Genomic DNA, 23,990 nt, shown 5'->3' with positions numbered 1-23,990 from the left:
TGCATTTATTTAACCTTCTTTAATGTCAGATTTTCTTCTAAAATATTAGGAATATGTTTCACTAAATCATCAGCAGTGTCTTTATATTCATTCTCTATCCATATTTTCTTTAGTTTATTTATTATTGGACCATACATTTTTCCTGGGGGTACCCCTTTGTCTTTGAGTATTTTTCCACCAACTGGAAATCTAGGTACTTCCCATTTATTCAATTTTTCTAGGAGCATTTCATCACCTCTGTACTTTAAAACTTCTCTGACATATTCTATTGCATCTTTTTGTTTTATTTTACTGTTTAATACAAGCATTTCATATGGCCTGGAAAAATTAAAAAACATAACTTTTGTTTAATAATAATATATAATAATAACATATTATATTGATAATAAATTATTTATATTGTACAAAACTGGGTAAGTTAAATATGTAAGGGTAGTAAACTTACAACATTGGTCGCAAAGGTGAATCTTTATCTCCTCTATGTTCCACCAGAAAATAAGCCATATCTCTATCATATCCAGAAAACCTGAGTCTATTGTGTAACATTGTAACTTCGTCCATGTTCTTCAACAATGCTACTAAGAAGCTTATTGGATATAGGTTCAGATGCTCAGCTCTTCTCAGTAGTCTTTCTAATTCTTCAATATTTGGTTCAGGAGGCAACCCTGTGTTAAAAAACAATACTTGGTAATAGCACATTTGTTCCCACAATATTAATCTCAAATACAATAGTTTTAAGTATTTACCAATATACTTCCCAACTCCTACATTTAGCATAATCTTCAACAAACTTCCAGCAAAGTTTCCTTGAAGTATTTTTTTTAGTTCCATCCAAATTCTCTCTCCTGATACCTGCTGTAAACCTTCAGCATTGTTCCTCATCACATTTAATGTAGATTCCTCATGATTGTCTGGTTTCTCAGCTATTCTGCCATAGAAGCGGAAGTACCTCATAATTCTAAGGTAATCTTCCTTTATCCTCACATCTGGGTCTCCTACAAATGTTACTCTTTTTTTCTGTAAATCTTCATATCCAAAAAAATAGTCATAGATTGTTCCATCAAAACCTGGTTAAAATAAAATTAAAAGTAGTAAGCAAATATTTACATTATTCCGAATGGCAAACAGCCAGATGGTCGAACTGATAGAAGAAGAATATTGTTAAAAATTTGACTGAAGAGCTTTATACTGGTAAATTAAGGTAAGATTTTAGGTATCTTATGCCAGTGATTGTGTTGTCTCTCCATTCTGGAACAGCAGTGGTGCTTTATAGTGGGGCGATAGTAGCTACTTTTCAGCATCAATGAGAAAAAAGAAAGTATTAAATTTTATGATTCTGTATTGGTACCAATCATAAAAAATTATCTAAGAAAAATTGCATTCACCTGCAAAGTATTATTCAAATAATCAATAGGAAAGTTAATTAATTGTCATAGTCACCTAAAAACATAGAATTTATAGTCAAATCTCTTCTACTAGCATCTAACTTCCAATCTGTAGTAAATTCAACTTCTGCATGTCTTCCATCAGTGATTACGTCTACTCTAAGGGTGGTGACTTCGAAATTTTCTTTATCATTTATCCTTGGTGTGATTGTGCCATGTTTCTCTCCAGTCATATTAATCATTCGAACATTTTCAGCTGTAAACATTTCTTTCATTTGCTGTGGTGTTGCTGGTGTGGCAAAATCAAGATCTTTAGGTTCTTCGCCCATGAGTAAATCTCTGAAATTAGAATGATATATGTATGTAAAACATTGAGCAATACTGTCCTCCATATTAGCTAGCGAATTTGCATTTTGGTAACTTCCGAGATATCGGTACCTAACTTTTTCCTTGGAAAAATGTGACGAATGCTGATTTTGTTTAACAATAAAACAAACTAAATAAGATATACAAAATCAATTAAAAGGCGTTAAAGATCTCATTTCACTGATTCCAGACATGATAATAAATCAGTTTTGGTAAAAATGTCGATAATGTTAGATATGATAGTAGTAGATTATATGTAAAGAGGGCAGGTAACAATCTGTTTCTAATGAATTGTGTATGTATTTGTTGCAGCCTGTACATAAATACTTATAGCATAAGTTTTACACTCACGTACCTCACAGCTCCTCCAGCGATTCTAATCTCGTAATTATACTTATCAAAGAGTTTCTTTAAGTCTTTAACTTCGGGAGATATAATATTCTTGAATACAATGGAATCTAGTTTAAATAAAACAGGGTTCTCGCGGCATTTTACTTTCTCGTCCATCCTTGATCGAAGTCTACGATGGCTAGGGACAGTATTACTGTAATAAACCTGAAGTGCAATTTATATTAACATAGCTCAATTGATTGTCAACATTTCAATAATAATACGAGGTTATCTTTTAATATTTACCTTCGGATGAATACTTCTACTCAGCTTTATTACTCTTGTAAATCCGATGGTCATAACTTACACAAAACTCAACAAATTAATCTTTGATCACAATTTAATAAACGGCTTGCGAACTCAACGAAACAGGTGGTATTGTGACGAAAAAACAAATAGTAAGTACAGGTTTTTTTGAAGATGGAGCAAAATGACAGTAAACGTAGTGCATAAATTCTCTTTGAATGACAGTTCATTGCGTAAAAGTGTTGCTAGGGATGAACGATACGAGTAAATACAAGTACTTACTCGATACATTCCTTCCGATACCATGTACTTTTTGTATCGATACTTTAAAATCAAGTATTAACTACGTATTGGTCAAAAGTACTCGTATCGTATGATCGTATCGGCATGGCAATGTCACGTCACGATTTCATTTGAATACATTGATGGATAGATAATATGCTCATAGCCATCTATGCTGATAATTTTTTTATGTTAAATATTTGAACGCATCGATCGTAGTCCTAATTAAAGATTGATAGTGGAGTTTCTGAGGGATGTATGTACTAAAAAATTTATTCTTGATGTCAAGACGATTTCTAGCTATGTCGAAAATTGCTTCGCAATTTTTACTCGATTCTACAAATAGTCCTGAATTGATAACTGGACAGGAAAATGAAAATTGAAATAGGTAGTCCTATCTCTCAGGCCAGAATCTTCTGGCCAGACTTACGTTACCTTACCCAAAATCATACCCATGATCAATTGTCTCGCCTCACATCTAACGAAATTTTCATCATCAATAGAATGTCTCACTCTGTTGCAAACAAAACTACTGGCTGAATGTAAAAAAAAATTTGGTCTCATTGAATTTAACACACAGCGTTGGGAACAATAGACCCACGTTTCAAAACCTCCATTTCCAAGATGCAAATGCATGTGGTAAAGCGATACAAAAATTAAAAAACATTATTAAGGAAGATATCACAATGTCAACCAGTGGATCTGAAGAAGAAACCTCCAACGAAGATTTCGATTTTTCGTCATACACAAAAAACTTGCAGTTGGTCAAAGCGGCGACTTTTCAATTTTTTTTTTTTTTTTTTTATTTGGCTAATCCAGTTTGCGCATTAAAAGCCAACCCATTAGAGGAATGGGAAGATTTAAAACTCGTATTCCCAGCATTAATAAACAAGTGCGAATATATCTAAACATTGTCGGTACCTCTGCTGTATCCTGCGAAAGGCCGTTTTCCAAAGCGGGTGCAACAGTCACTGCATCCAGAAATCGTCTAACAGGCAAACATTTAGAAAAAATAATATTTTTGGGAAGCATTACAAAAACGGACTTTTTTCGTAGAATTATTTTTAAGAAATATTTTCATATCAATAAAGAATATCAATATTTGTTATTGTTTTCATTTATTTTATTCTACCAAAAACCATCGATAAAAGTAAGTATCGATACTTTACGACCGATACTAAAAGTATCGATACTTCAGTGGTATCGTTATCCCTAAGTGCTGCCGCTTGCAAGCAACTAGTGATTGCAGTAGATGAATAATATATCGACTGAATATTGGTTTCGCTTATGAAATAAATAACCAAACTCGTTACTTTTTAAACGTTGTAATATTGTTTGTTTTGTACATAGATTGATTTAGTATATAGGTACCTATATACTAAATCTATGGTTTTGAACCTATGTAATTGATTGATCGTAAATAAAAAAAATTGAATCATCATCAGCCAATTATTCGTCCAACTAGTGGACACAGGTTCATTAGAATTGCAAATTTTTGAAAATTCATACATACATACACTAAGTTAAGCAGTATGTTTATAAAAAATACAAACAGGAGATATATTTTAAAAACGTTTCATTTGAAATTAATATACATAATCAAATCCGCCTGTCGTTAGGTATTAAATGTGTATGACTACACACATACATTCCATTAGTATCTATATATATTAAGGCCAACAGTCAAATTAAAAATAAAGAATACAATAACGTAATTAGTCATCATTAAAACGTCGTAACATTCACAATTCAGATATTTTCGGCAAATTTTTCCTACTTTCACAAACTATCGATAAAATTGTTAACAACAACTACATGACTACTGAAAATTTTACGAAACTGACAAGCCCGACAAACGTAAATACGAGTAAACTCCATCTTTAAGGACTTCCATTTTTGTGTTCTCCCCCCATATTGTTACTCTATGTAAATTTATCCACTTAAATAACATATATTTATAAATGTTGTTTTGATGTTTTGTTTTACATTCTCAACTGAGTACTCCCGTAGTCCAACTTACCAACACCGGTTAATGTCCTCTTAGGGTCGTATTCTAGAACTCTATTCAATGCTCAAGTCAGGATTGCACTGGCAACACAAGCACTGGAAATACGACCCTAATGGCAGGGACTTGAGTATGATTTCTAGTACTTTGAATCATACTCAAGTTCTGACTTAAGCATTGAGTAGAGTTCTAGAATACGACCCTTAGGGTCGTATTCTAGAACTCTACTCAATGCTCAAGTCAGGATTTGAGTATGGTTTAAAGCACTCGAAATCATACTCAAGCCCCTGCCATTAAGGTCGTATTTCCAGTGCTTGTGTTTCAATTGCAATCCCGACTTGAGCATTGAGTAGAGTTCTAGAATATGACCCTTAGAGCTTAGCGAAAATTTTTTTTTTTGTTTCTTTTTTTTTCTTTCAACTGTGACATTGGCAAAATCATCAGTTCTCATATTGATGGAGCCACAAAAATAAAAAGTGAAGTGAAAGACTTCCATCCATCATTTGTTGTTGTCCAATAACTCTTCTATAATATAGGTACTTATTTATCTAAATTTATTTTAGAAAATAATATAAAAATTTAATTTCTGTAATACATTAATAATATAATATTTATTCTATATCTATACCATCTTTATTTATAGAAAGAAAGAAAGAAAAATAATTTATTTGGCAACATTTTACAATAAATAATACAAAACAAACACAATTATACATTATATGTTACCAAAACGGTCACCACTCAGCTTTGTGTAATGAGACGTTGAAGAACGCCTCATTACGCTGGTTTTCAGTGGCACCATATATTGACAAAAAGAAATTTATATCTCATAATTCCTCGCCTGATCCCTTTTTCACTTTTTCTCCGACTTTCAAATCCCGTTTCCAAATTACATTCCATGATATTTATTATAAAAAGTTCCCCGTTTTAAAAACAAGTTAGTCCATATATTTAGTTTTGTACTAAATCTATGAGTTACCTAGTCAAAATTGCTTTGTAAGTGGCTGAAACGCTTACCGCGAAAAGCCAAGAGCAATAAGAAAAAAAACTTTCTCTTCGTGCTTCTGTTAATATAGTAAGAGCCTTTAGTTTATTTGTAGTTTTTTTTTGAAAATTACCCATCATAGACATTTTACTCATAGGGGATGGATTTCCATCTTACATTATGGAAACCAAAGATGGAAAAAAATAAAGGAAATTCGTTAACAGCGCCATCTAGTGATCAGAATTACTCGGTTAGTCCTTAGGATTTACGATACTTCATTTCTTCGGAGTAAACTCAGTTGTCATATTGGTTTGATTTTTAGTCATCGGTTGGTCTACAATCACTAGTTTTGAAGGGCAATCGTGACCTTGTGTAAAGATGTGCTGATATGACCAACCATAGCCATAATTAATCGCAACATGTAATCCCAATAGACAAATATATTATCACTTTGGTTTGTTACTTGCTCACTATCGGGACCTTAGGATCCAAAATAGCAAGATTATCTTTAGTTGAATTATTTTAATGATGTTACCTATGAAATAAAAAACACTGTTCAAATCCAATCTTTATTGATTAATGGAGTATAGTCTATTTTCTCAACGTCTCTCGGCAATCATCGGATTTCCCAATGCACACGAATATTAATTTCTGCTCATTCATTAATGGATTTAAAATCAATAATAATCAAATTATTATGGATTTTAATGTATTTTGATGACGTATCTACTTCTATTGTTGTTTTGTTTTGATTTCCGTGTGAACTATATAGAGCTGTAACACTATTTCCCTATTTTTAGTAACATTTACTCAATATCAAGAAGCAAGTTAACAAAAATATAAAGTAAATATAGCGTGCTTCTTTTATATAACTAAAAATGAATATTTTTCTAGTTGGTAATAATTTCAATTTAGTTCGTATCTGAACGCATTTCTTCATCTGACATAGCTATGTTAGTATGTTCGCCATCGATGGAATAAACACAGACTCGAACAGGTATTTATTATAAAATTGTCCATGTACCGGTTCAAATTTCCACAAGCTACAGAAACACATTTTTGGACTGTTTGACAATAATCAATGTTGTATTTCTTGAACGTATCGGCTACTTGCAAAAACTACAATTACTTGCTGTAACATATCTGTCGTGCCTGTAACTTTAGCAGCTTTCCTCCCATTGTATAACATGTATAAAAAATGTAATAGCAACTCTATATACTTCCAAGTCGACTGAAAGCGTCCAGTCTGTACCAAAGCCAAAGGGCAACTGCATAAAACCCGACGACAGACGAAACACGAAGTTTGCCGAAGGACATTGAGAAAATAGAAGCACTGTATAATATATTACAGAGGTTGTATCAGTGGCTCATGTACAAAACCTATTGTCATTTGCCTCCCATTAAACTGTTCATTCCGCTGGAGCCCTGTTGCAGCTGACGCATCATGTTATTAAGTCCAGACATTCCGCCCATTTGTTGAAGAATACGTGGGTCCATCATCTTAGCCATTTGTTGGTTGAGTTTTGCCATTTGATTCTGATTGACATTCTTTGCGATATCGCCACCTTTAAAAAGGCCCTTAATTCCACCCATTTTCTTTACTACAGCAGCGAATTTAGTATATTGCGCAATTAAATCTTTCACATCTCTTTCAGTAACACCGGCGCCATTCGCGACTCTCGTGATGCGGGTAGGCTGTTTGGAAAATAATTTGGCGCCGTCACGATGGTCAAGTTCACCTTCATTCATAGAGTCCATTATAGTCATAAGTCGCTTCAATTTCGCCATTGATTCTTGTTCACTACCTTTTGACATTAGGTCTTGAGAAAATCCTGGGATCATACCCTGTAAATAAACACGCGACAGTAATTAAATAAAATGCTTATCAGTTTTTTTTTATATAATACCAAGTGACGAGAGGAACAAGCCGTGCGCCTGGTGGTAAGCGACACGCCTGTCCATAACAGTTGCAGTGTCACTCAGAGCTTAAATCGTAAAGATCTTAGGGGCACAGCCACTGCACCTGTCACCCTGAGACTTAAGTTGACAGGTCCCATGTGGCTTCAGTATTACACACCAAAACAAGAATTGTTTATGTACTTACCATAATCTGTGAAAAAGGTCCCATTTTCATGATATTTTGGAACTGTTCATACATAGCCCGGAGGGTGAACTGTCCATGTTTAAGTTTTTCTATTAATTCATCATTGTCATCTAGTTTAAGTTCATTGACCTTGTCTAAAAGTCCCTCTATATCACCCATACCCAACAGTTTGTTAATGAATGGCTTGGTTTTGAATGGCTCCAAATCATCAATGTGCTCTCCTGTACCTATAAATATGATGGGACTCTGAGTCGCAGCTACACTGAAAACCAAATAGAAGAATAATTTTATTCTAATGATGTTTCAAATAAAACAAGCATTTGTCAACAGTATTGAGCATAATATGTATAATGCTGTCTTAAATGTCTAAATAAAAGTCTTAATCTGACAAAACTCAATATATTCTTTTTTCTATTCGTAATCATCATAACCTTAGCTTAACTGCCCACAGATGTAAACTTGACCCTATTTTGATCTGCCCATGTCCTAGGCTTGAAAATGTTTCAAGTATTAACTACCTCGGTATAAACCTCGACCCAGACCTTAACTTTAAAACATATATTAAGCTGCTTTCAGCTCATACTACAAAGTTAGTATTTATTTTTAAAACCCTTAGATATATTGCAGATCAAAAAATTCTAAAAATTACGATTTTAAAGGTCTCAGCTTTTCGGCCCTTATTATTCCTGACGTCTAAACTCTATGAAGAATGTAAGGTTCTATCAGTACGCCAGTTATTCATCGCTAATACTATACTTAAAAAAACTCTCTTTTGACGTACGATCCCACTGTTTCACAAATTAAGAGAACACATGATCTTGTCTGTACAAGTAAAATATATAAAACATCATTTGCCAAAAGACTTTTTGATTTTCTTAGTTCGTATCTATACAACAAGTAAGATAAAGATAAGATAAAGATAAATTTATTTCAATATAACTTAATCTAAATATAAGTAAAAAAAAAACAAATGTAAGGGAAGCTAATATGCAATTGGTAAAAAATAAATAAAAAATAAACCTTAATTATTATACTAATCATAAAGCTATACAATTAATTATTAGAAGCCTACCAGTATAGTTGCGATGCCTAAACTAAGTACATTATTACCTGTATCTTAAGCATCTTGTTTGTGCACAGTATCATTATATTAGAGCTTAAAAACAAAATAGGTATATTTAATTAAGAATAAAACAATTAGCTTATACAATATAATTATGAAATAACTTCTAGTAAACCTTCTGTTTCATCATAGTTTTTATTTTTAAGCCAGCGTTTGACGGTCTTTTTACATCCCATCTTATTCAAGGCATGAAAATGCAATGTTGAATTTAATTTGTAGTAAAGTAATGTACCAAGGAAGCAGAAGAATCTATGAGAGTGTGATGTGCGAAGTTGTTCACGAGAAGAGAAGGTATTGAGTCGTCTTTCACAGGATGAGGACTTAGACTCAAATGGAGTGATTGAGTGTTTTTTCAAAATTATTTGCAAGATAAACAGCTGCCGCACAGAAAGGACATCGCACTCGGCTAGGAGTTTGTGGGTAGGGTAGAAGAAAGGACGGAAGTTGCTGACTTTGAGAATAGCTCTCTGCGCCTTTTCTAGGTTTAACAGAGTTGTTTTATGTGCGCCGCCCCATGAAGTAATGCAGTAAAGTAGCAGTGATTGACAGAGGGCCAAGTATACTGATTTGAGTAATTCACCGCTAGCCGCATGTCTTAAATTTTTAAAAACATATATTAATTTTCGAACTCTAGCAGTAAGCGCTACAACATGCTGTTTGAAATTGAGATGTTGATCGATTATGACACCTAAATATTTAATATTGACTGTGCTGTCCAAGTTTGGACAACCACTGCCGCAAACTTGAGTCCTTGGACTGGAACAATGATGAGCTACTATTGAGAAAGTATTCTCGACAGGTTGAGAGAGGATGTTGTATGAGAATGTCATATATTTGGTTTTGTCAGTATTAAGTGTAAGTGCATTTACTCTGAGCCACTCGGTTACCGAGTTAAAACCAAATTGGGCTTGTGTGAATACGTCATTCCAACTTGAGGCACTGAAAAGTAGGACTGTATCATCGGCGTAGGATATGATCTTACCGCTAGAGAGGGGAAGAGTGCATAGTTGGTTAATATATACAAGAAATAGGATCGATCCTAATATGCTTCCTTGGGGAACACCGTATTCAATAGGCAATTCATCACTCGTAATTTTGTCAATCGTCACACGCTGTTTTCTGTCAGAAAGGTAGTCCTGTAAAAGTTTGTGTTGAATTCCTCTAATTCCCAGTGCTTCTAACTTGTTTAAGAGAATTGGGATGTTTACGGTATCAAAAGCTTTTGCCAGGTCTAGAAAAATAGCCAAACACTTATTCTTAGAGTCTAGATTCCTTACAATGTAATCAGTCAGTTCGTCAACTGCGTCGTTAGTTGATAGTCCTGGTCTAAACCCGAATTGGGAGATCGATAGGAGTTTCTTATTTTCTAAGTAATGTACAAGCCTTTTGTGAATTATTCTTTCAAGTATTTTAGAAAGAGATGGCAATATAGCAATTGGGCGATAATTGTTAACATTGCACTTATCACCACTTTTGTGAATAGGTTTCACAAGGGCTAATTTCAGAACTTTGGGAAATATTCCTGTTGATAAACAGAGGTTGAAAATGTAGGTGAGGTGTGGAATCAAACAATCCTTATATTGTTTAATGAAAGAGCAGGGAATTCTGTCAATTCCAGTTGCACAGTCATTTCTTAAAGTCATAATAATATTTTCAAGTTCAATTTCGTCCGTTTCTACTAAGGCGAGTGAATGTAATTGTGTGGCGTGTGACGAGGTCATGGTCGACGTCGAAAGTGGAGCGCTGATTAGCGCCTTTTCAGCTAAATGTTTCCCTATATTAGCGAAGAAAGAATTTGCTGCGTTAACAGTTTGCTCTGCATTGACAGAGTTAGCAATGAGTTGCAGGGCAGACGATTTTGAGTTAGTCATGTTCGTGATATTTTTGATGACCTTCCATAATCGTTTTTTATCGTGACCAGCATTTAATATTTGAGTCTTTTCATAATTACGTTTCAATTTTTTTAATAAATTGTTACAGAAATTTCTGTATCTATAATAAGTAGTTTTAATTATTGGATTATTCGGGAACTTTACAAATTTTTTGTGAAGTTTATCTCGATTTCTAATGCAGCGCAGCAAGCCTGGGGTAATCCAAGGTTTAATTATTTTATTGCGTCGCGTAAATATTTTGGTCGTTGTATTCATTTCAATTATTTTAGTTAGCGAACGGACCAAATATTCCATTGCTACGTTTGCATCGGCTGAGTTGTAAATTGGGGACACATCTAAACTTGCAAGGTCGCGAGACACACCTTCATTATTTAATACTGTATGTGTACTGATAAAATTATGTCTATTGAAGCTCTTTTGTAGGCAGAGTAGTAAAGTATAGTGATCAGTTACAGTAGTTTTTAAAATTATTGTTTTTACGGCAAGAATGGTTTTGGCTAAGATATGATCTATGCAGTTACGATCTCTCGTTGGATGAAGATGGGTAGGGAGGTAACCAAGGGAAGCTGTTTGGTTCAAGAATTCCGCTGAGTTGCTATCTTCATTGTCTATCTTAATATCAATATTTAAGTCGCCAAGAACGAATACATTTCGGAATGAGGAAAGTGTTGTCAAAATGTCACATAGAGAGAGTAAAAAATTTCTTATGTTTTTGTACGAGGGAGAGCGGTAAATCGCTACAACAGCAATATCATCCCCAATTTTTCCGATCAAACAGTTAGCGTCCAGAATTATAGGCTCCTCAACTATGACGTTTGGAAGGTCATTTTTTATGTAGAGCGCTACGCCGTCGTTTTGTAAAAAATTGCTTTTGTTACTGAAATATGAATTATAACCGTCCAGATGAGGAGTCGATGGTGTATTGAGTAACCAACACTCTGTTAAAACAAAGATGTCAGGTTGAAAATTAGTTGGATTTAACAACGTTAAAAGACCGTCAAAATTACATCTAATGCTTCTAATATTCTGTAAAACTATTTTTAAATTATAAGCAGACTTAGAAATAAACGTGGGGCACTTATCTGGGTCGCATGATATGGATTGAAATTCACACGTCGCATCAATGTCCTGTGCTAAATCGTTAACATTAGTGCCCATATATAAGCTGTATTAGGATAGGAGGGCGGCGCTCTAGGCGCCCTCATAATCAATAGTACCTATGTGCCTGGTTACTGCGCTTTTCCTAGCTGGACACTGCTCGTCTCCTGTTTTGTGGTTGGCGGGTTTATTGAAGCGTATACAGGTGGCGCACTTCGCGGGCTCCGCGTGCTTAGAACACTCCTTGATCGAGTGGCCTGTGCAACCGCAGTGGCCGCACGTGGACTCAGTATCCCGGCAGAACTTTGCGGAGTGTCCGTACTGCTGGCATTTATAGCACCTAGTTACTATTGTGTAGTCTCTTACCGGGCAGGAGGTCCAATTAATAAAGACACGCTGCTGTTCTATTAGTGTCCTCCGAATGGGAGCTGTGACTTCAAAAATATAGTTACAGGTGGGCTCGTTCTTTTTGCCTGATTTGTGGCTAAGTTTTATAGAGCTTTCTAAAGTGTTTCTGGTGAGGCTGGGGTGCTGGGGTGCAATGCAATGAATAATATATATCCATCCAACAAGTGCAATGCAATGAATAATATATATCCATTAAACGCATATAATTGTAAAAAACTGAGACTACCGAGAATCTATTAGTTATAATTTCTTAGTTTGAATTACATATTAGGTAGGTACCAGAATAGTGGATGGCAGTCTTGCCATGTTATTTTGAACATAGGGCTATCTCTGGTGCCAAAATATACTCAGTGTATGCTGTCTTTTTATTTTCACTGATATTTTTTCGATGGTCCGTTAAATATCTAATCCTTAGTTTCATACGTATTAGTGTAGCAATTAAAGTTTGACCTCGCATACTTTTTCTCAAACATCCAAACACGCTCACTCGCTCGAAAAGTTCATTGTCTAAACTTACACAGGTCGCACACTCACGCAAAAATGTACACACTCACACGTACACAAGCCCGCGCTCATCTAATGCACACACACACATTGCACGCACACACACATACATCACACGCACTCACATGCACTTCACACGCACTCACATACACATCACACGCATTCACATACACATCACACGCACTCACATACACATCACACGCACTCACTCACACATCTCACGCACTCGCACATAACATACACTCTCACATATTTTTATTTTGTCTTCTTATTATTCCTTTTTTTTATTTGTCTTTTTATTATATAATTTGTTTCTACAGACTTATTGATTTATTGATCAGAAACTCAGGAGGCGGAGGCCCGGTGACCTAAAACACAGGGTATACTAGTTTAGGCTCCAGCCTCTACAAATTTTCCTATATACTCTACTATTATTTCATTTAAATTGTTACAAATTTGTGGAGGAAATAAAGAATTTACTTACTTACTTGCTTACTTATTAATTAAAATATAAATTACAAAATACTTATTCGGTAATTTATGTTTTATATTGTGTTTCTTACATGTATATAATACGAAATACTTTCATGAGTAGTGAAAAAGTAAAGTACGGTATCTTGACCTCATTTATTTAAAATACAAATACCACAAACAGGACACCACCACTGTGAAAGTATTTGAAATATCAATTGGTAACAAACATGTAACAAAATATATTACAGTGAGATATTTGAAATACCAATTATAAAATACATTTTTATGCAGCAATTGAAATACAAGTACAAAATTTATATTTGTATTTTTGTTCATTTATTCAAAAACACGCCACGTGAACTGATTTTGTTGGAAAGAGGGTACCTCGGTATTAATCCCATTTCAATTTGAAGAAAATATTATACTATACAAATATACCATTAAATCCGGAAAAATAGTTTCATTTCCTATGTGTAACAATCGCGAAAACCTAAGAACTCGATAAATATTCCACCTCTTAAGGGTGCCAAACCAGGGGATGAATCCGGTTTCGCGCATGATTTCAATAAAACTTGACAAATAGTACATCTATTTTCACGAATTCCACGAACTTTTGAGGTCGGTTTTTTTATAACTGATAAAAATATCCGTCCATTATTCTACATCATAATATATAATGTATATGACAATATAATATGTCGTACTTACGCAGAAAGTGCACCACCACCCTTGGCATGTCCGTCTAACTTTGTGATAATAACGGATCCAATGTCCACCTTCTCTTTGAAAGCTTTAGCTTGAGCCTCGCAAGCTTGACCTATTGTGGCATCCATCACGAAAATTATGTTATCTGGTTTCTAAAACAAATTAAGTTTATAATAAATTTTATAAACTCTAATGTTAATGTGTGGTGGAACACATATTGGCTCAATTTAGCCAAAATGTGGCAGTATAGTTGGGGCATTGTTATCCCTATGAGATGTGTTTCCAGATACTATTTTAAGCATCACTGCACATTGCAAACTGTCGACTGCAGCTGCTAACTATAAGCAACACCACGAATTTTTTACGAGCGACCATAGACAACAGCGCCGCCATGCTTTGATTCAATATCATAGAAACCAGGGGTGCTCAAAACATTAGTAGTACCTTAAGACATATTATCTGACCTGTAATTAACTTACTATGGCATTGGAAACAGCTAACATCTCCTCGAACAAGGACTCTTCTTGCTTGTGGCGACCACTGGTGTCCACTATGATGATCTCAAAGCCTTCCTTCTTAAACATCTCCACACCAGTGCTTGCTATCACCACTGGATCCACTTCTGTGTAACTGAAATGTTAAAGATGAAACTAGACATAAGATCACGCTGCCGACAACATGTCCACGCCGCCGTCTCCGACGAAGGCGTACAATCGGCGTAGCGAAAATTTATTTTATTTTAGTGATGTACCAGCTTCTTTGTTACTTATTTACTTTACAATAATTCCATGCAATTAAAATATTACATTCCGGTTTATGTTGTACATCCTATTTATGTTAGATTGAAATGAGGACGTACATTGACTATTTATCTCGCTAGATGGCGCATCAATGCAGACCTTTTGGACTGTCAAAATCATATACATTACCTACCTACTTCAATTTAATTAAGTATAAAAAACTTGATAATCAATACAGGCTGGTTTTTTCAGAGCTTTTTTTAACACCTGAAAAATATATGCCATTACGATTTCGCGCCCATTACAGTCAGACGCAAATGCTGACGATTTTACGATTGGTGCACGTCTAGTTAGCGCCATTACATTTTATAAGAGTATTAAGTTGTCGCTCTCGCTACCAGTCATACAGACCATAATTCTACTAGTATCTGTAAAAATTGTGTCATACCTTCCATAAAATGGTATTCTGGCTTTGGTGCAGTTCTGTTTGACCTGGTCATAGGCACCAGCCCTGAAGGTGTCAGCACAAACTAGACAAGACTTCCAATTCTTCCTCAAATAATGGTATGCCATTTTTGTGCAGGTTGTGGTCTTACCAGAACCCTGGAGCCCTACGAACATGATTATGTTGGGCTTGCCTTTGATTGGTTGGTATGGCTTCACCCCAGGGTCTACAAGCTAAAATAATTAAATTATTATAGTTGGAGTGACTGGAAATTGGATTGTAAAGGTAAACCACAGAGAATGTTTGAGCATGTAAGCAATGGAAGATCATCACTCAACAGAGTATGACAACAAAATTAGAAAAGGGGTTTGTACATATATAAAATTTTGTGTTTGTGACATTTGTGATACAGAAAGTAAAAAGACATACATATCTACATTATATATATTAAAAGCACTGATGTTTGCAAAATGTTTATCATGTTAAGTTTATGACAAGTTACAAAAATTTTAAAATAGATTGTGTTTCAAAAACAATCACAAACATTGAACACAACTCAGTATCCAATTAAAAAATAATAAATATCAAATAGGAATATGAAAATTGTAAAAGGACACTTTTCTAAAAATTACTTTCTATAAATACCACCAATTAATACATATATGTTTTTAAATGAAATAAGTGCACATTTCACCTATTTCTTACTTGGATAAACACCATAAACACGTATAGAATACCTATTCACTCTCTCCTTGAAAAGCCCAAGTTATAGCGCATAGGGAACAAGTAGTGATGCGCAATTGTGAATGATTTCATTATTCGACTTGTTAGTAATCGCAAGGCCTGTCATTAGAGTGTCAAATTAGTAACCTACTAATTTTTGTATTCAAATGATTTGAATGATCATTCATTACTAATCAGTAGTACTAATATTTAGATTCTATAGAGCATTTCTGCTCATGATCACCAAGCCCTCTCCGACATAATGGTAAATACTGTAAATGTGACAGGGACAGGTATATTTTGGTATGGACATGATGAATGAGGTGTTCCCATTAAATAATCATTCAACTCAAGTCAAATGATTGTGCTTGGATTCGACATAGGTGAATGATTTGCCCATTCAAATAATTAGTATTAGTAACATTCAAAGTCGCGCATCACTAGGAACAAGTCTGTAGGCCGGAATACCACTCCATAGCCATATGCCATTTATGTGCAGAATTGTAATCAAACAGTGATTGGGCATTTCAATAATTGGACTGTATCTGTGACATATTAGATAAAGGAGGTCGTACAACCTTTACAAGTTCTTTAAAGACAGCAGACTGTATCATTCGCCGTTTGTTGAGCCCTCCAGCCATCTCATCGAAATCAATGACGGCGCGTACATTCTCGCGCAAGTTTTTCACCAGACGAATGTTTACATCAGCCTCCAACAGTGCTGCGCATATTTGTTTTAGCATAGAGTTCAATACCTGCAAACGACCATGTCAAAGTGTATTTAACCCACACGAAAACGAATATTTCGTCATGTTAAATAACTATTTAGGTACCTCTTCATTGATGATAGTGGCCCTGCTAAGTGACTGTAATGCAGTGGTTATTTTACGACCTAAATCTGCTAAAACCATCTTGAATAATTAGACTTATTACGGATTAAAATTATATTCCTATGAACACCCGATGGAGCACTTATTCAGATAGGAAGATTATAAATACACATGAACAACTTTTGTGACATTTTACATTATAGTTTAAACTTTAGAAAACACTTTCTGTTTCGTTTTCTTTTAACTAAAACCAAAGAAATTCAAGAAAAGTTGACAAGACAAATGAGGAGTACACGATGAACCGACACGTCAAACAACGTCAAAGTTAACGTTTTGTTGTTGCAAAAGAGAATGTACGTACTTATATTATACCACATAAAAAACCGGATTTTACGGAAAGGGAAAAGCTCTAGCGAGATAAATCATTCGTTCTTTTTTTTTTTAATAATTTTTTATCTGTCATGAAATGAATTTCGCTTTGTAATCGTAGTGTTTTTCTCGAGTCAATTTATTTTAAATTTGGAAGAAAATAGCTGCAGTAAATAAATAAAATGGTGAGTTTTATCTTATAATTATTGAATACGATATTATTTACGTGGTTAGGTATTTGAGGATAAAATAAAACTCATTGTTTTCCATGTTTTTTGTTTAGGGTCAAAACCAATCGGGTGGAGGAAGCGGTGGGGACAAAAAAGATGACAAGGATAAGAAGAAGAAGTATGAACCTCCGATCCCCACGAGAGTTGGCAAAAAGAAGCGCAAAGCTAAGGGCCCGGACGCCGCATTGAAGCTGCCTCAAGTGACACCTCATACAAAATGTAGATTGAAACTGTTGAAACTTGAAAGAATCAAGGATTATTTGCTGATGGAAGAAGAATTTATTCGCAATCAGGAAAGACTAAAGCCCCAGGAAGAGAAGATTGAGGAAGAAAGGTCTAAGGTAAATTATAAGCAACTTATTCTTTGTTGATTTATCCTTTTTAATCTTTATAATAATATTGTAAGTGGTTCTCGTTACACTTTTTTGATTTATCATTAGATTTCTTTGCATGCTAATCAATCACTTTCTTTGTGTATTTATTTATTTTTGCATGTAACTGTTGAAATACTCTAATCAAGTCATATACCATTTATCATAAAGATCAACTCTTACCCATAAATAATGTCACCATTATTTTTTTCCCTAAAAGTGGGATACCTGTAAATTTATTATTGTTTTAAAATTAAAACACAGTCTGTTGCATGTTTATGATAGTTACTTTGAATGAAATGATTTAAAAAGAACTGAAAATGTTTGAAAGTCAAAAATTAATAAAAAAGGAATTAATTTATATATTTTTCAGATGAGCAAATTTGCTTTAATATGTCAGGTTTACTTTTTAAATCTGTTCTTTGGCAGCCCAGCACATCACGCCACCAATACATTCCCGCCTAGAACAATTCACACGTAGTACAGACGCACAACTAAAAGATGTGGGTGACAAGGCTGACTTGCTGCTACACTTTCGCACCATTTTTTTATTTATTATTGTGTGTCCTATTTTGTTAAAGTGGGACTTGTCAGTATTTTAGGAACAGCTGGACATGAAGCTTAAAAAACAGGACATATGATCATTTTAACCATGGCTCAACTAGATGTAGAGAATTTACTTTAAATATCAGACTCCAACAATACCCAGATTGGGAATAAATTTGGTAAAGAAAGTTTGTTGCATTGGTTTAAATGTGAATCTAGCCAGGGTCTCTTCATGCACCTGTAGTGTCTAAAGGCTGAGTCACAAAGATCCTTCTATTATATTGGACATTTCAAGTCATACATTTTTTTTCACCAGGTTGATGACCTGAGAGGCACACCAATGTCTGTGGGCAACTTAGAAGAAATCATAGATGACAACCATGCAATTGTCTCCACATCAGTTGGTAGTGAGCACTATGTCAGTATCCTTTCATTTGTGGACAAGGATCAGTTAGAACCAGGATGTTCTGTGCTGCTTAATCATAAGGTAAAATTTATTTCTCTTATTTTGAAATGTTATTATTGTTTTTTGGAACAAATGGATAAATAAACATCAGGATGTAACAAAAAGCAAAAACCTTCAGCCCAGCACTTTTTTGTATCTCTCATTTTTTAGATTTATTTTACCTTTTATAATTCATTATTATTTAATTTATTCAATTTCTAAATAATTTTCATCCAAATAATTCATTTCTTAATAATGCCTTGCTAAATAAGTCTACTATTTTTATTAATATCTTAATTTAGGTGCATGCTGTTGTGGGTGTGCTGGGTGATGACACAGATCCTATGGTATCAGTTATGAAGCTGGAGAAGGCTCCCCAGGAGACCTATGCTGATATTGGAGGGCTTGATACCCAGATTCAGGAGATTAAGGTAAACTACAGGGTTTTGAATTTCAAATAAAGCATTTCCTGTTCCATTCTTTATTCTGGGTCATTTTCAGATAGGTAACCTCAAAAAATGTGTCCCTTCCAAAAATTTTTTATGTTATCACATGATTGCTAAGCATTATTTATTTAATATGATTGCTTGCTTACTTACTCTGTGTTACACATAAAAAGACTACTTTACTACATCACGGTAATAAATGAAAATTTATAAAGTGGGTAATTTCTCATTCATGGGAGCTGGTTCCACGTCGCCCTAATTTTAGAAAAGAAGAAAAAAATTAAACACTCGTGGAAATTGCAATATTTCGCATTGAGGATAAACTCTAATAACTTTTTCGTTAAATACATACTGTAATTTTCCAATTTATTATAAACAATTGTTTTCTTGGGAGTACAAAATGTGTTTCAATTTTTCTTATCATTAGTGTCAATTCAACTAAAAGCCTCCTAATAACAAAAGTTCATATATCCGCATCACCTTCTCCCTTCGCACATGCGAGAAGGGGCTTCTGTAGAATTGGAGTGTACACTGTGAAGTAACCTGTGCATCTCTGTTTTAGCAAAAAATCTACTTAAATACCAATTTCAGTGCTAGTGACTAAATCGTTCTCATTCATGTAAAGCAACCTATCTAAATAAATATAAAGTAATAGTCTTATAAACTTTATTGTACATAAATCAATTAGACAAAGGGAACTTTAAAATCCAGGCACTTTCATAATGGTCCAGCATATTTTACGACCTTGACAACTAGAAATGTATCAAAATATCATTCTTGTCGCCCTCATTCTTGTCTACTTTTAAGTCAAATAGTTACTTTTAAGTCAAACATGTACTTTAAATATAACAATAAATTGGTGTTAATGGTGGTGATGACGGTGGTGACGATAATAATGGTGATGATGATGATGATGGTGGTGGTGATGATGATGGTGACTATGTTGATGATGGTATGATGGTGGTGATGATGATTGTAGTGATGATGACGATAATTGTGATGATGATGTGAATGGTAATGATGCTGATGATAATGGTGATCATGATGATTATGTTGATTGTGGTGATGACAATATATTGATGTACAACAAGTTTATATGACATTAACAAAATACTTATTTAAATTTATTTATTTATTACATATAGATAAATAGATGGTCTTACATGGATGAGATACAAGAAGTTATATTAAAATATTTGTTACATGTTAAAGGTTGTTAAATGGTCTTTTGTGAATGATAAAATGTGTGTTGTAATAATGATTTCTCATTACTGTGCCATCTTTCTCATTTGTTACTTCAATTTCATCCATGTGACCTAAAATGTCGTTTTTTGTTGTATTTATCATTTAATATTTCTGTGATTTAATATTATTATTATATAATTTTATTATTAATTATTGACATTACTTGAACTTATTTGTAGGTTGAAGACCTTAAAACCAAAAGAAAAAAGGGTTTTACAAAAATCACTCAAAAAGTGCTATTGAAATTCGGAAAGTGGAATGGGCGAATTAACAATTTTATTTTATTGTTTTCTTATGTTTATGGGAAGGTTTTAGTGTCATTGTTCATATGACATAAGAAAACGAAGAACGATAATTGGAAATTGGTGCACTTGTAATTATAAAAATTGTTGACAATTTGAAAATTGAACTTCAGGAATCAGTAGAGCTACCTCTGACTCACCCAGAGTACTACGAAGAGATGGGCATCAAGCCTCCCAAAGGAGTAATCCTGTATGGCCCACCCGGCACTGGCAAAACCTTGCTGGCCAAGGCTGTCGCCAATCAGACATCGGCTACTTTTCTTCGCGTTGTGGGTTCGGAACTCATTCAGAAGTACTTAGTAAGTTGTTTGTAGTATAATATATGATGATGTTAAAATAACATAAAGAAACAGCGCCGCTCCGTGCTCAGCTTGTTATGTGGGCTTTTTTGGTTGCTTGTTTTATTGTGAATGTTCCATCAAATTGTTTTAAAAAACAGAATGTCTATTTTAAAAATAATAACTTACCCAGTAGCCAGTGAAATGGAAAATGTTAGAAATAGTGTTTAACTGAAGTAGCTTTTGAAATATGACAGGCCTCACCCAGCTGCATTGGAGATTGAAGCCAATTAATGACATACCACTGATTGTAGAGCTTCAAATAGATGTTGACATATGAAAAGCATATTTAAGTCCATATCCATGTACATATCTACATATCTACATTGTTAAAAACTTAATGATTTTTAATATTATGTATGTTATATATGTCAATCGGTACATTGCAAACATTATAATAATTAGTCAAGTAAGTATGACTTCTACATAACTCAATTACCTTTTTACCTATTTCAATTCCAATTATGTGGGCAGGGCTGGCCTAAACAATGTACAATGACAAAAAATGTTCTTTTCCTATGCCATGTTTTATTATTAAGTCATATTTGTCTAGAGTATAGACACAAATATTAAAATTATTGAAGTTTTGCACATTTTAATAAAATTTACTTCACAGGGTGATGGCCCCAAACTGGTACGTGAGTTGTTCAGAGTAGCTGAGGAACACGCTCCTTCAATCGTATTTATTGACGAAATCGATGCTGTTGGTACTAAACGGTAAGACACTTTAGTTTGAAAACAAGAAGTAAATTTATTAATGTAGAATACCTAATCGGATAAGTGCCTTATTAAGGTACATATATTTAAATTAGAATTATTTTCACAATTTAAAAATTTAGATACATTAAGAAGAATATATAAACATCGACATAAAAAATCCTCTAGCTTAATCTTTACTTTATAAATATTGAAGTCAAGAAAAAAAACTAAAAAATTTCGGGTTTTCGTAGTTACAGTTACATAAGAAAAAGTTTCAAACTGCAAATGATAGTGTACTTGAGTCACAGCAAGTATTCAAAGGCAGGGAGCAGCAACATGTCCATATATAAATACAATATCTGTACAAGTGTACAAATTAAACGAATTACTGTTAAAAATCTAAATTCTGTGTCTAAAAATCATCTCAAACATTTCTTATTCTTTTCTGAATGATTTTGTAATTTGATATATTTCTAGAATCATCACATTTATATAATTAATGTGTATATACCCAAATGCAACCTGTTGAAAGCTAATTCTAAATAACAATAGAGTTAAAACTATATATTATATAAACTAAAATACAGTCAATAGAGACGACTACCATATACTTAATAATAATTTTATGTCACTTTCAGTTATGACTCAAATTCTGGCGGTGAGAGAGAAATTCAAAGAACCATGTTGGAGTTATTGAATCAGCTCGACGGTTTCGACTCCAGAGGCGATGTTAAAGTAAGTATCCTTTTCTCTTTATACCGCTTGTGATTGTGTTGAATAGAAAAGGTCTCTAATTGGTAATATTATTTTTTTGTTAACAGGTTATAATGGCAACAAATCGTATAGAAACCTTAGACCCTGCCCTGATTCGACCAGGACGCATTGACAGAAAGATTGAGTTCCCCCTGCCTGATGAGAAGACAAAACGCCGTATATTCACCATCCACACGTCCAGGATGACGCTGGCTGATGACGTCAACCTCTCAGAGCTTATAATGTCCAAGGATGATCTTTCTGGTGCTGATATTAAGGTAATATAATATAATTTAACTGCCTCCGTGGCCGAACGGTTACCACGCCGGACTGCCACGCAGAGGTCCCAGGTTCGATTCCCGGGTCGGGAGAAATGTTTGTATGGCTTACATTTATTTCTGTCGTGAGTTTGGGTGTAATTTGTGGTTGTCTATGTGTGTGTCCATGGCTCCCGCGACACAGGGTTTCCCTAGTGCGGGGCTATGTTGAGTGTGTGCGTTATTATTATTATTATAATTAGTTTTAACTGAACCCCATGTGGGTAGAAATAAATTAGGGCTCATCTACATTGTACAGCAAAGGATAGCTTCCCAATTTCCAACCTGACCAAGTTTTAAATAAATTGCCTCTGCATATTGTACTTCTCACATAAAATTGTTACGTTACAATTCACACTATATTGATTCTACAATTGGTCCTTTATTTATTCTATGAACTTGTTGACAGGCCATCTGCACTGAAGCCGGTTTGATGGCGCTGAGGGAACGTCGTATGAAGGTCACCAATGAAGACTTTAAGAAGTCCAAAGAGAGTGTATTGTATCGCAAGAAAGAAGGCACGCCCGAAGGACTTTACCTTTAGATCAATTTCACTGATACTGTATTCATTCATTTGCTATATTGAACTTAGTATAAACTTTGTTAACTTGTAATAAATAATCGTATCGAATAGTATGAAGCGAAATAAGTGAACCGAGTTTATACTTAGCTGGCATTAATTAATAAATTGTCTATCTGAATCAACCGCGTTATTATTTATAGTTTCAATTCATTACAGAAACACCACTATGCAAATGCGTTAAACAAAACAAAAGTTATCTAAATGAATGTGTGTTTATTTTTATTTATTTATCAAGTGTTGACTATAGTCATCACCATCAACTTAATAAATGTAATTTAAAAACTCACTTTTCATGGTTTTTTTAAAGTTTACGTTTATTTCGGAAAAAAGTAAACAACCAATGATAAATATACACTCGGGTATTTTATTATATTTATTCATATCATTTTCGTAAAAATTATTACAAAGCATTTGCTTTTATTTAATAATGTTTGTGATTTTATCATTATTATGTAACCACTTTTAAAACTACGGAATATATTACATTTTAGTTAATTGTAAGTCAATGATTTTAGTCATTAGATTTTACTATTGAAATTGACACCAAATATAATTACCACGTATTCATATATTTCATAAACTGGATCGTGCACTTCGATATACCAATATTACAAACTTACACCTTATTGTGTTATAGTTCT

General features: G+C 34.0%; 3 protein-coding genes across 3 annotated transcripts; 1 reads left to right on the top strand and 2 right to left on the bottom strand.

Moving 5' to 3' along the window:
- Positions 1–5: 5 nt before the first annotated feature.
- Positions 6–2,584, bottom strand: LOC113226292 (CCA tRNA nucleotidyltransferase 1, mitochondrial). Its single transcript, XM_026458864.1, has 6 exons — positions 2,388–2,584; positions 2,107–2,306; positions 1,441–1,724; positions 747–1,067; positions 446–665; positions 6–318 (listed from the first exon to the last, which is right to left on the bottom strand). The coding sequence occupies exons 1-6, from the start codon at positions 2,439–2,441 to the stop codon at positions 6–8; spliced, it is 1,392 nt and encodes a 463-aa protein (XP_026314649.1). The 5' UTR covers positions 2,442–2,584.
- Positions 2,585–6,513: 3,929 nt separating this feature from the next.
- On the bottom strand, positions 6,514–17,008 carry LOC113226304 (signal recognition particle 54 kDa protein). Its single transcript, XM_026458883.1, has 7 exons — positions 16,709–17,008; positions 16,454–16,630; positions 15,156–15,385; positions 14,447–14,597; positions 13,971–14,119; positions 7,764–8,025; positions 6,514–7,504 (listed from the first exon to the last, which is right to left on the bottom strand). The coding sequence occupies exons 1-7, from the start codon at positions 16,784–16,786 to the stop codon at positions 7,046–7,048; spliced, it is 1,506 nt and encodes a 501-aa protein (XP_026314668.1). The 5' UTR covers positions 16,787–17,008; the 3' UTR covers positions 6,514–7,045.
- Positions 17,009–17,241: 233 nt separating this feature from the next.
- LOC113226284 (26S proteasome regulatory subunit 4) lies at positions 17,242–23,469 on the top strand. The gene is made up of 9 exons (XM_026458851.1): positions 17,242–17,259; positions 17,358–17,645; positions 18,538–18,708; positions 18,969–19,097; positions 20,773–20,958; positions 21,614–21,714; positions 22,335–22,431; positions 22,518–22,727; positions 23,176–23,469. Exons 1-9 carry the CDS (start codon positions 17,257–17,259, stop codon positions 23,308–23,310), a joined length of 1,320 nt encoding a protein of 439 aa, XP_026314636.1. The 5' UTR covers positions 17,242–17,256; the 3' UTR covers positions 23,311–23,469.
- Positions 23,470–23,990: the final 521 nt, after the last annotated feature.

This window comes from Hyposmocoma kahamanoa, unplaced genomic scaffold, assembly GCF_003589595.1.
Source record: "Hyposmocoma kahamanoa isolate Upper Pololo Valley unplaced genomic scaffold, ASM358959v1 187, whole genome shotgun sequence".
Classification (NCBI taxonomy): Eukaryota; Metazoa; Arthropoda; class Insecta; order Lepidoptera; family Cosmopterigidae; genus Hyposmocoma; species Hyposmocoma kahamanoa.
This window is presented reverse-complemented; position numbering and strand designations above follow the sequence as displayed.

What these genes read in the sequence shown, in the direction of transcription:
- LOC113226304 (XM_026458883.1), bottom strand. Translation starts at nt 16,786, where the DNA reads ATGGTTTTAGCAGATTTAGGTCGTAAAATAACCACTGCATTACAGTCA. An exon ending in TCTTTAAAGAACTTGTAAAG is followed by an intron (nt 15,386 to 16,453) that starts GTTGTACGACCT and finishes TAATTATTTTAG; the next exon opens with CTTGTAGACCCTGGGGTGAA. An exon ending in GGTGGTGGTGCACTTTCTGC is followed by an intron (nt 8,026 to 13,970) that starts GTAAGTACGACA and finishes TTTGGTTTTCAG; the next exon opens with TGTAGCTGCGACTCAGAGTC.
- LOC113226292 (XM_026458864.1), bottom strand. Translation starts at nt 2,441, where the DNA reads ATGACCATCGGATTTACAAGAGTAATAAAGCTGAGTAGAAGTATTCAT. An exon ending in ATCGCTGGAGGAGCTGTGAG is followed by an intron (nt 1,725 to 2,106) that starts GTACGTGAGTGT and finishes TTCTAATTTCAG; the next exon opens with AGATTTACTCATGGGCGAAG. An exon ending in TATAAATTCTATGTTTTTAG is followed by an intron (nt 1,068 to 1,440) that starts GTGACTATGACA and finishes TATTTTAACCAG; the next exon opens with GTTTTGATGGAACAATCTAT.
- LOC113226284 (XM_026458851.1), top strand. An exon ending in CCCAGATTCAGGAGATTAAG is followed by an intron (nt 19,098 to 20,772) that starts GTAAACTACAGG and finishes ATTGAACTTCAG; the next exon opens with GAATCAGTAGAGCTACCTCT. An exon ending in AACTCATTCAGAAGTACTTA is followed by an intron (nt 20,959 to 21,613) that starts GTAAGTTGTTTG and finishes TTTACTTCACAG; the next exon opens with GGTGATGGCCCCAAACTGGT.